Source organism: Lactuca serriola, chromosome 1, assembly GCF_051521515.1.
Source record: "Lactuca serriola cultivar US96UC23 chromosome 1, Lser_US96UC23_V15, whole genome shotgun sequence".
Taxonomy (NCBI): domain Eukaryota; kingdom Viridiplantae; phylum Streptophyta; class Magnoliopsida; order Asterales; family Asteraceae; genus Lactuca; species Lactuca serriola.
In genome coordinates, this window is record NC_136408.1 from 119411362 (window position 1) to 119424150 (window position 12789).

General features: G+C 33.5%; 1 protein-coding gene across 1 annotated transcript; it reads left to right on the top strand.

Moving 5' to 3' along the window:
* The first annotated feature begins 656 nt into the window (after positions 1-656).
* On the top strand, positions 657-6854 carry LOC145097969 (cytochrome P450 Tp9025-like). Its single transcript, XM_079035658.1, has 2 exons — positions 657-1574; positions 6054-6854. The coding sequence occupies exons 1-2, from the start codon at positions 702-704 to the stop codon at positions 6669-6671; spliced, it is 1491 nt and encodes a 496-aa protein (XP_078891784.1). The 5' UTR covers positions 657-701; the 3' UTR covers positions 6672-6854.
* Positions 6855-12789: the final 5935 nt, after the last annotated feature.

The window sequence follows — 12789 nt, forward strand, 5'->3', positions numbered from 1 at the left end:
TTTATTATTTACATTATAATGTTTAACTTTTTTTTTTTAAATCAACTCATATAATATACAATTTTTACACCTAGTATTCTAATAAAACTATCATATAAACATAATTTCATGCTTACCATATTGCAACAAAAAAATCGTTCCTAAACGTGGTACCAAATGAAAAATACCTAAAATCCTGTCGGAACTAATTTTTGTTTCTATAGGATGGATCTATAGCAATAATAGTTTTTGTTCATATAAACTCGTTGTCACATGTGACTACTGTACGCGTCATCCGATATCATGAGTGTCCTTGTTTTTATTGCCGGTGGCAAGCTACCAAACTGCAAGAGACAGACTAAATACATTATTTTATTTTATTTTTTTTACATTTATCATTATATCTTTTGGACCTTAGTGGAAAATATTATTGGATGATAATAAATAAAATATTAACGTAGATGGAAATTAGACTTTTGGACCTTAGTAGAAAATATTACTGGATGATGATAGATAAAATATTAAGGTATATGGAAATTAGAAGTGCGTAAACAGATAGCTTATACTTGTTAATAAAACAATCGTTCTCATTTCTTTAAAGGATATCATAAATTAATTAATGTAAACATCAAATAACAAATAAAAGGAGAACCCAACATTGCATAAATATACAAATATTTATAGCTAGTAGCGAGTTCATTATTCACTGCAAGGCTGAACCAATGGACACAGAACTAGTTTTTATTTCATTGATTGTTTCCTCTCTCATCTTCTTCCTTTACTTTGTGTTCAAACGCTCAAAATCATTAAACCTACCACCAGGGCCACAAAAGCTACCTCTGATCGGAAACGTACACCAGATAGCAGGAACACTCCCACATCGCGCTTTTCGAGACTTAGCACGAAAACATGGCCCCATTATGCATATCCAACTCGGTCAAATTTCAGCAGTTATTATTTCATCACCTCGATTAGCCCAAGAAGTACTCAAAACCAATGATATTGCTCTTGCAGATCGTCCCACCACTTTTGGAAGTGAGCTTGTGCTTTATGGGAACACCGATATAGCTCTCGCCCCATATGGTGAGTACTGGAGGCAAATGAAAAAGATCGCATCATTGGAACTCCTTAGTGCCAAAAAAGTTCGATCTTTCAGTCGAATCAGAGAGCAAGAACTTGATGGGTTCATTGAGTTTCTCCGATTATCATCTGGGAAACCGATAAACATACACAAAACTATCACGAAACTCATCAATAATGTTGTTTGCATGGCTTCCTTTGGAAAAAATTGTAAACAGCAACATGCCCTACTACAGTTCCTGGATGAATTTGCAAGAATAAATACTGGGTTTTATGTGGCCGATCTGTTTCCTGATTTTAAGTTTCTTTATGTGGTTTCTGGACTGAGATCGAAGTTAATGAAGCTCCATAAGACTCTTGACAAGATCTTCGATGATATCTGGGAGGAGCATGAAGGTAGAAAAAGAGATGGTGGGGATGAGGATGAAGATCTTCTTGACGTTCTTCTTAGAATCAAAGAGGAAGGAGGTCTTGAGTTCCCCATCACGAACAACAACATTAAAGCGATTTTTGTGGTAAGTTCATCACAATCTATCAGTATGTTCAGATTTTTACCATCATATTTCAATTTTAAGATTTTTCTTGGTAAAATTTTTGTTAGTGATAGTATAACCAGACGTTTATCTTCCTTTATTGGGATCTGAACTTAGAAATATTTATATTTTTCACCAGTCAGCTAAAATAACTTTTAATCTTTTATTTCATCGAGTTCTTTCAAAATAAGTTATTTAAAAATAAAATCGACTCCGAACTTGCGAATCTGGCATTGGGAAGTGTCTTTTGATGGTTAAAATATACTTTTATAAAGTGTATCATTGATTATTTCACTTCTTCTAAGATACAAATTTAAAATCATTTTTCTCTATTTATATCCTAGTTTTCATCACACTCATCTTGAAAGTGTACGAACAGACAGCTCTTAGTATCTGTGATTTTCATGGGGTGCTACTACATAAATTATCAAATCATTATAATATACATATTCTACTCAAAAAATAGTACACTAAATAATTTGAAGGGTACGAATAAAATCACCCTTTTCATCACTCATTTTGAAAGTACATGAATGACAAGCAGGGAAAAGTTAGTTGTATCTAAATCCAAAGTACGTCAAAAAAATTTCGTGTACCACTTTTATGAGTGGAATAATCTATGTATCCCGTAATTTAAAATTTTATATAAGAGAGATACGTATAATAACCTTTTATTTGTTATCGACATTATAAGAGTGTTTATAATTTACTACACCGCCTTTAACCTGATATAGTTAGGATGACGTGGAAATTTAGCATTTCAAAATCACATTGAAATTAAGGATGTCAAAATTGACTTTTCTCATATTGGATTCCACATGGTATTGACGTGCTCCTATGGGAGTAGTTGTGCTACTCAACTTTCTTTCTGTTTTAAAATTTTAGGGGGACTTTGGTTTATTTTTTGAGAGATTAAAAGTTCTTTTTGGAAAAGATAGAATGCAAAAGATGTTCGGTAACATTATTTTAAAAGCTACTTTTTGATTTTTTATATAAGGAAAAGTGACTTTTTGAAAAAGTCAGGAAATCTGTCTTTTTGTGACTTTTGTCAAAAGGACTTTTGATTCCTAAAAAGATAAGTCAAACACCCTTTTAATCTAATTCATGGAAAAGTTTCAATCAAGAAAAACATAAAATACCGGTTAAAATTTTGAAAAATACTTTTTGGCCCGTTTTTTAAATTTAGCCGGTATTCTGTTTTTTTTTTCGTTAATTTGCTGAAAATATTAGGATTTTTTCTCAAAATTACCTGATATCCAAAATATTATGAGTTTTTTGAAAATTACTATAAAATTAATAAATATTATTATTAACAAATCATTTATAAATGTAACAAATATTTTTTATTATAAACAAATGAAATCTATTTGTTTCTAATTTAAAAAATAGAATGGTAGACTAGGTACTCATTTATTGTTTGTTGACCACCTTAATCTCTCTATGTTCTTCCTATGTATCGTTATGGCTGTCATACTGAGATGTATTATGTACGTTTCTTCAATCAAATACAAAAGTTGATAATATTTATCGATACACAAACAGTAGGTGTCTACTTGGTATTAGGCATGACGTTGTATGATCATATGTTATTAGAAAACATCATTACACAATTATTCTTGAATATATAGATCTTTCAATATGTTCTTTAACCTAATTACCACTTAACATCCATACATCACTCAGTAACAACCATCAAATTACATACATCTACTGAGAGTGAAGTAAACTTTGAATGACCATTTAAATAGATAATCACCCATTACTTGTTTCCATATAACCTATAATTCAATGTTCATTTTTCACGTTTGATATATGTGTGTTAGCCAATGATTGTTACCATATTAGGTTTGGATGGTGGTCGATAGTTAGGTTAAGCAATATAAGATGAACATCAACATTATATGAACAGTTACTTAGTACATCTCACAATTACACATACAACAATATATATAAGAAGTGTAGAGAGTTTGCAGTGGTTACCAAGCAATAAGGGAGTATTTAGACCACTAATTTATACCTAGAAATTAGCAACAAATACATTTCATTTTTATAGTAAAAATATTTGTTATATTTATAATTGATTTGTTAATAATAATATCTATTAATTCTATGACAATTTTCAGAAAAGTCAAAATATTTTGGTTATCGGGCAATTTCCAGAAAAGTCCCAAAATTTTAAGCAAACTAACGAAAATGGACAAAATATCGGCTAAATCTGCGAAACCGACCAAAAATGGTTTTTTTGAAGTTTTAGCTGGTATTCTATGCTTTTTTGTAAACAAAATTTAGTTTGGAACTTTTTCATAAATTTGACTAAAATTTTAGGACTTTTCTAAAGACTTTTTTTTTATATTAGTGGCATGACGTTCCTCCATATTTTTGGAAGGCCAATCAGAACTTGGGTGGAGCTTGAACATAAAATTTAAAGGATCGAAATTATATTTGAAACTAAAATTAACTGTACAAATAAACCAAGGGGCCACAGCCCATGTTTTAAACATTTAATCTTGTTATACAGAAGAATATTGGCCCATGGACATTATAATGAAAAAATTTAGGGGGGGGGGGGACTCCTCGTGGCCCTCATGAAGATGTGCCCCTGAATCAATGTACAATTTTAGCATTTTACGTGGATTTTGTTTAACTTTTGTAGTCGTATAGTATTAGCTAACTGGTTTTGTAAACTTACTTAGGGGTAAGAATTTTAGTTCTCAAGTGTTACATGGATGTTAGTCAAATATTACTGTTTGGATGGTAAAATATTAAAAAAAATAAAAAAAAATAATTTACATTTTACTTATAAATATACATAAACATAGCACAATATTTAAACACTACAATGGATCGAAACCTAAACGCATCTTTACCAAACAGAATCCCAAACACCTTAAACCGAAATGGAGTTCGCATTAAAGACAACAACTCAACAATTCAAACAATTTCCTAAGCATCTATGAACACAATCAAGGCAGCGGAAACAAAACATAATACCTATGTGTACATGCAATCTAGGATCTACGTTTTACTAATAAGAGGAACCTAATTTGAAATTGAACTAAAGAAATGTAAGAATACTAAGTGTTTGATCTTTTGATGAAGACCATGTGATTGACAACTCTTGCAATGGATGTAGGATCGAAATGAAAATCCCTTTAATATAGTTAGAACTAAGACTCCAAGAAGAAAATAAGAAAACTCATAAAATGTATAAGTAGAAAATTCTATAACCCTAAGGAGAGGGTTATAATTTTTAAACCTATAGAGACATAAGTAAGGGAGAACGAAAATAGAGAGGAAAAACTGGTCTAGGGTTTGATCCCTAACACCCTATTTATATGCAACAACTTGAACCCTTAAGTTAATAGGTTTTCTAAGCATAATCTATATCCTTATCAAAATTTGTCATAATCTAGAACATCCTTCGAGAAATCATTCTATACTTCTTTCATAAGACTTCTAGAATATTTTCATTAATCTCTTGACATTAATTAATATTCAAATTAAAACTATTTAATTAATTAGAAAATTAATTTTCATTTAATTTATTAATTCATAATAAATTAAAAACTTGTTTTTCTCCATTTCTTTATTGTTAATAGTGTGATAAAGCCAACTCAAAAAGACCATGTTATTATTTAGAAATATTACAAATATTAAGAGGAAATATATTAACTAATATGACTTCTATAAGTCATTTGGGCTGGGAGATATATATGGATGATGGATTCCCTCTCACCCTAGGTAGATGGTGGTTTTAGTAAAGGAAAGAAAAGAAGGTGGAGGATTATATGGAGAGAAAAGAAAGGGAGGACAAAAAGAAAAATATACATTGAAGTTCCATGGTTTGACAGAAAATAAGGGAAAGATTATGTTTTAATGATATGATTAAGCCTACTTCCTTTTTAATTTTTCCAATTTGGTAGGAAGATTATGTGGGAAAATCATTTCTTTCTTTCCTATCTTTTCTCTCTAATTCCTTTCAAAAAATAATCTTGATAACAAGATAATTTATTATGTCTTTCTGATTCTCTTTGTTTCCCTTCTCTTCAAAAAAATAATCTTTATATCCACTAACTAATCAACTTCTCTATCTGCATAGCTAATTAACTTCTCTCTCTTTCATAACTCTCCTTACTTTGACTTTAAAATCGTAGCTAAGCTGCCGGTTATGAGGATCTGGCTTATAAGTAAATGTTATTTATCTTCAACAATATTAATTTAATTTAACTTGTAAAGTCATCTAATTATCTCATAACAATAATGTCAAAAGCTTTTCATTATCTGGTAATATAATTTGTCCTATATAGATGTCGAGTATGTTCAAATGAAAATGCAAGTCATGTGGGAGGTTAAAAGACCCGCATGCAATAATGATTTTGTGCAAAACAAACAACAAAGAAATACAAAAATTGTAATGCATGTTCCTATCGATCATATAAAATTCTTTCTACATTGTTGTAGGACATCTTTGCTGGAGGCACTGATACATCTTCCATAACAATTGGTTGGGCTATGACAGAACTTATAAGACACCCGAATGTGATGGAGAAGTTACATTTCGAAATAAGAGAAGCTTTCAAGGGGAAGGGTAAAATCAAGGAGTCAGACCTACATGGTTTGACCTATTTGCAGGCAGTAATCAAGGAAACTCTTCGGCTACACCCACCACTCCCTTTATTACTCCCACGTGTATGTAGGGAGCAATGTAAAATTGATGGATACGATATACCAGTTAAAATGAAAGTCTTTGTCAATGGATGGGCTTGCTCTACTGATCCTGAATACTGGGAGGACGCCGAGAGCTTCAAGCCAGAAAGATTTGAAAATACTTCAGTTGACTTCATGGGAACGAATTATCACTTTATGCCGTTTGGTTCTGGGAGGAGAATGTGTCCAGGCATAACTTTTGGTATGGTATCTGTGGAGCTTCTCCTTGCTCAAATGCTTTTCTATTTCGACTGGAAGCTGCCTGACGGATTAAGTTCTACAGATATTGATATGTCAGAGACCGAAGGATCATTAGTAGCAAAAAAGGTTCCCTTACATTTGATTCCTACCTCTTATGCTCCTGACAGTTGACTAAACTGTAAGGGTTTGAGATACAGTAGGTAGTGTGATAAGTTGATTGAGTAGACTTTCAATTTCTTTCCCTCAAATGAAATAAATGAACGGAGCAATTAACTTTTTGTTTTGAAACATAATTACATAAAGTATTTGCTTAAAGTGATCACGGGTAAAACTGTGGTTACTTTGTTTCTCTTCTATGTTTTCTTTAGCGTTCATGTAAATTAAGAGTTACTGATGTGATTTTACAGTTTTTTGAATCCTGTTATTTTTGTTTATGTGAACCATGCATGTAAAACCTTGATTTCAAGCCTTATGCTCGTGTTGTGTGTTGCATCTTGATGGTTTTTTCTTTTCTCTTTTATTATTATAATTTTTACTATTATTGGGGTTATTACTTTTATTATTTGAAAGACATCAATAATAAAAATAAAATAATGATAATACGAAAGGAAATTTTGTTTATTTATTAACTATCGAATGATTCAAATCTTTGAATCTTAAAATTATTGTATACATTTTTGTAAATCTACATCCACCATGTTAGGCGATAGAAATCAATACATTATTTGAGAAAGTTTTGCGGACCAAAACTTAGCATTGAACATGTCATCTAATCTTTTAAGGTTACATAGTGAATGATTTTGTATAAATCAATGTGCATTCACCTTGGTGCATTCATAACTCGTTTTATTAATCCGAATTAATTGTACACCAATAATATAATCAAAAGAACGTGTATTCTCAGAATCCATAACTTTTAGCTCAAAGAACATCTTCTATGCATGTGACGTATGGTTAAAATTCATTTAAAATTTCATTCATAGGCGTATTTCAATTGCATAGTCACCGGTTGAAGTATGAGTTATACATTTATTCATATTGTTTGATGTATGAGTTATGTGTCGCTTGTTCATGGTTTAAGAAAGAGTGTAACATTGAAGGCTCTCAACCTGGATGTGACAACTAGCAAATTTGAGTCGGATCAAGTCTAAATAGTAACCATGTACAAGAGAATTCATAATCAAAAACTGGTTACAATAGATCCTAGAAGAGTATTGTGTGTATAATTACATGTGTACCTTAAAATTCATATTCATAATATACACTTGATAGCCAACATGAATTATCAAGATGTTCGAAATCTCAAATTTGCATTTAAGGTGTTTAAGTTGGACCGAGAAGCCTTAAGCCAAGAAGCCTCGCCACCAAGAACATCCACCATTTCGGACCGAAAACCATGCAATAAGAGTTCTCGGCTCAAACCAAGAACCTTAATTAGTTCTCGGCCTCCAGGACCGAAATCCTTCTTTGATCTCGGTGACACAAGGAAACCGAAAACCCTAGCCTTGGAAATGGGATCTCGGTTGGGTAGGGAATCCGAAATGTTGACCACAGTGATTTGACACCTCACCTTTACATCCATTTTAACCACCATACCTCCATACTAAGCATGAAAATACCCCCCAAGTCTCTATGCAAGGCATGCAAATAACCAACAAATAACAAGAAAAGCATCTCATCCCTCTCCATTTAAACCCTCGGCCGAAGAGGCATTCCTCACTTCCAAAGAATCAATTTTCTTTCACTCTTCATCTCTTTCTCTCAAAAACGAGCCAAGGTCTCCAAGAACTCCCCTTCTTCAAGTGATTCTCTGGTTTTTGGGTAAGTATTACGCAATACCTTAGTGTTTTATACAATTTTTTTATAGTTTCCTCACACATATTATCATGTGTTAAATCTTTAGGATACTAGCATCTCCAAGAAAGTTTTTCATCTCCATCTCAGATCCTAGGCTCGAAATCTTCATCTCATCACTTCAAACTATCCATAAAATCCACTCAAGGTGAGTTCATACCCCCATTTTTCGGGATTCTTATGTTTTAGGGGGGGGGGGGGGGAATACAAGTTAAAAATTTGTTTGTTATACACATATTTGCATGATTTGTCTAAATGTAGAATTTCAAGTCATTACATGTACAAGTATCCTCATCACTAGTCATTTTACAAATATTTATGATATTTGCTTTAAGAATGCCAAACTACAAAAATAAAAACACTATATGAAGTGATGGTTGTAAAACTACATGATTTTAGAATTTGTTTGCATAAAAAGGTAGTTTTTGTAAGAAAAAGGTATATTTTGTAGTCTTATACAAATTTTGGTGGGTTACAACTCAAAAGTGTTATGTTTGACCATATATGTTGGGCACAAGGTGATGACTTTATATTTATATAATAGATTATATAAAAAGTTTCAAAAAACAAAACCGAATAAACTATAATATAGTTGGTAGTCATATTCTTATATTATCAGTTGTACTAGTTAAGTGATTATTTAAAGACATAATTATTTTATTTACAAGAAAAAAGGGTTTTCAGAACACGTAAATCGACTAATATAACTTTGTGAGACAGTTAGCTGCATAGTACCCACCAGAGTACACGTTAAAGTACTAATTTATAACCAAATTCTCTTGTAGGGAAAACATGACACTTGTGTATAGATCTTTACGTGATTGACAACCCCCCACCTAAACTGTTAGCTACAGTTGGCAGGTCTGGGGTGACCAATGTCATAACAGCTCCGACGCCAGAAGCACGTCGTCCAGGCCACTAGTCATATTAATATGGTTATAATAGCTCACATAGAATATCAATACACATTTGATTTACAGGGTAACAATACAAGTAGTCTTATATGAAGATAAAACTCCATTACATCATTACACAGTACAATGTTACTTGCATTTCTAGTCTTACTACATTAAGACTTGCAATATAATGTTTGTGATTCTATGTTTAATTTGTATTCAATTCTTATGATATTGTACATAAAGTCATCTGCCCCAGGACGTTTCCGTTGTTCCGGTTCGGGAGTGTGATAGATTGGTATCAGAGCATTATGTATAATGAATCAAGTATATCAAACCAAGTAAAATGTACAACTATAAATACAATGGGGCTAAAACACTCTGACTAAAAGTATAATTTTAAAAATACATGTATAATAATATTTTCATAAAAAGTATACATGCATGCATACTAGGAACAGTGTCATAATAAGAATCATATAGAAGCATTTAGAGGAGTTAGACACTACGATTAAGCCTAGATAGTTATGTAATCATATCTCCGAAAAATATAGCCTGATCAACTATATTTATGTAAGATATTACCAACATGTGTTTAGGAATGGTCATGGTGGATAAGGATCCTAAAACTTACCAACCCTAAAACTTTAGAATCAAACATAAAAGTTGAAAATATCATAGGAGTATTTTAGAATATTACAAAAATCATACATTTAAGTCTTTCTCATATTTCTCACATCTCCATTCTCGCACAAACTTCATGGCAGGATTCCACCTACCTGGAGTCCCCTACTTCCCTGACTAGGGAAATGGTGGATAGATCGAAGAAGATCCCGGGGTGGATCCTGGGGAACTAATGGGGAAGGAATGCGAAGAGGATCCTAAATATGATCCAGAGGTGGAGGAAGAGGAAGAGGAAGAGGAGGAATCGGATGCGGAGTACGAATTCATAAATCCTCCTTACATGGCTTGAGTCCCTGCACATCGTTTAGGATGCAATGGACCCACGCCCCGCTGGGCGGAAGACTTCGAGAGGTGGAGCCGGCAACAGTGCCAACGTTCTCCATACGGGATGGAGTTAGATTACTATAACCTCCACCACGAGGTCCGACTGATAGGGCCCTTCCCGTTATGGTTCAACGGATTTCACACCTCGGGGACTAGACTAGAGCGGCAACGAACCGGATTGTGGAGCTAAGGGCTGCTACTGAGGCTGCCAACGTCCGAGACCGATGGATGGAGAGGGACTACCCTTGCACATGTCACCTCATTGACAGCCTCCACGAGGACCTTACCACCACTCGAGTAGAGGTGAGGGAGTACCAGGAGAGGCACGCAGATCTCGAGGAAAGGGTGATTGCAGAATAGCACCGATTAGTAGAGATACAGGGCACCTCGACTTCATCTCAGGGACTACAGGAGACTACCCATTGTGAGTAGGGCATATCCCACTCACATCTTTATGTATTTACGAGTATGCGTTGGTCCTACTCTTTTATGTACACCTTATTAAAGGTCAATTATCACGAAAAACTATGTACTAGCACTATGTTGTTAATGAAATGAATATGTGTTTTATTTCTTTTGAATGTTGTTAATTATTATGCAATAGTTTACTTTTGTAGTGAAAATCTATCATAAATTGCTTATAAATTTCTATAAAAACTGTATACATATACAAAAGAAGGCATTCATTTAGGGTAATACCTGACCCCTAACCCTTCGCAAAAACTTATCATCATTCCACCTTCATACTTTATGGCAGAAATATGCCACAAAGGAAGTCAAAAAGGCGCAAGAATAACACATCGAAAGCTCAACCAATGCTACCACCGCCACCTCCTCCACAAATGGACTTTGTAGTGTTTTAGGCTGCAGTAACAGCTGTTGTGGCTGTCGCTGTGGCCCAAATCAGTAGCAACAACAACGAAGGTGGAAACAGAACCAGTAGTTCTAATCAAAGTGAGAATCAAGGGAACCAGAAAATGTGCTCATACAATGAGTTTATGAATTGCAAACCTAGGACGTACCATGGTGATCGCGCAGTCATTACCCTGACAAGGTGGTTCGAGAAAAGTGAGTCCATCTTCGAGATCTACGCCTACCCTAATGAACTCAAGGTAAAGTATGATGTGTGTACATTTGCTGAATCAGCTTTGTCATGGCGGAATGGCTGATATGTGTATTTTTATATATATTTTTATACATTATATCTTAATATTTTGGCCTTTATTATTCTCTTTTAGAACTAAAAAGTACTCATAATGCTTTAAATTATGTTTTGCAACTATTCGTTGACGATAAAGCACAAAAGAAAAGACTGAAGCGGAAATCGGGCTTAAAGGCTAAAAAGAAGGAAAAATGTTGGAGGAGCCATTTATGCCCCGCGTAACTCACAAGTACGCCAAGCGTAATGGCTAAGTCGAGTTATGCCCAGCGTAATATATGATTACGCCCCGCGTAATGGCTAGCATCAGATAACTCCAATCGCGTATAAATCTTCACTACGCCCAGCGTAATCCGAATTATGCCCAGTGTACATAAGTCGGTTACAAGGGTTATAAAAGTCGATTATCAGCTAACCAGAAGGGGGGATTCGACTTCCAACCTAATTTAGTCGATATTAAACTTCTGTTAAGCCGTTTTGAGGGTCTAGAAGGCGGCCGGAAGGCCGTTAAGCTAACGGGACCGGAGATCAGAAGGATTGGAGAGCAGATACATGTCGGTAATCATATGGGTTGTTAACATGACCATGTTTAGCATTCCATTGTGATACTATTCTGTATTTAGTTTCTGATTTAGGTGTAAAAACCTTTTACTTGGCGTTTATGATTGAATGAAACTTTGATTATTAGACTAATTGCTATATTGAATTGTTTGTTTATATTTAATTTATCTTGCCAAGCTTGTTAAAAGATCCTTACGTGTTAATGATAATTATTTGATGTTAATTAAGTGGATTGAGTTGTATGAACATCTGCTTGATTGCTTGTCTCTTATGATTTTGATGACCATCAAGATTATACGTCTAGGAATAACGAATGCGAAACTAGGATTAACTTGGGAATAAGTAAGTTAATGTGTGAGCCTTGTCTGATGACCATCAATAAGAGGTTAATTGAACGACCAATTTGATTAACTATATTTACAAGTCTTGCTTGATATGAACTGAACACTAAGAAGCATGTTAGTTTAATCAACTGATCACTGTTTGAATTGACTTGTTTGTTAAAGGATTAGTAATAGTGAACGCGAATCTAATCATTTTAGGAATCGGTGAACATGAATAAATGAATTTGTATGCAATTGTCTATGTTTTTAAGGTGTAATTTATATAAACAAAAGTACCTGAAGAGATTTGCTTTCTTGTTAGTTTATCGAGAGTTGTTAATTAATTGTTCATTTGAGATTTATTAAACTACTTCTTTATTCTCTTCGTGTGACCTGTAACTTATAATCAAATATTTTAAATTAATTCACCACCGTTCCCTGTGATCGACACCCGACTTACTTAAGCTATACTGTAATTTGACTAGGTA

What these genes read in the sequence shown, in the direction of transcription:
- LOC145097969 (XM_079035658.1), top strand. Translation starts at nt 702, where the DNA reads ATGGACACAGAACTAGTTTTTATTTCATTGATTGTTTCCTCTCTCATC. An exon ending in ACATTAAAGCGATTTTTGTG is followed by an intron (nt 1,575 to 6,053) that starts GTAAGTTCATCA and finishes ACATTGTTGTAG; the next exon opens with GACATCTTTGCTGGAGGCAC.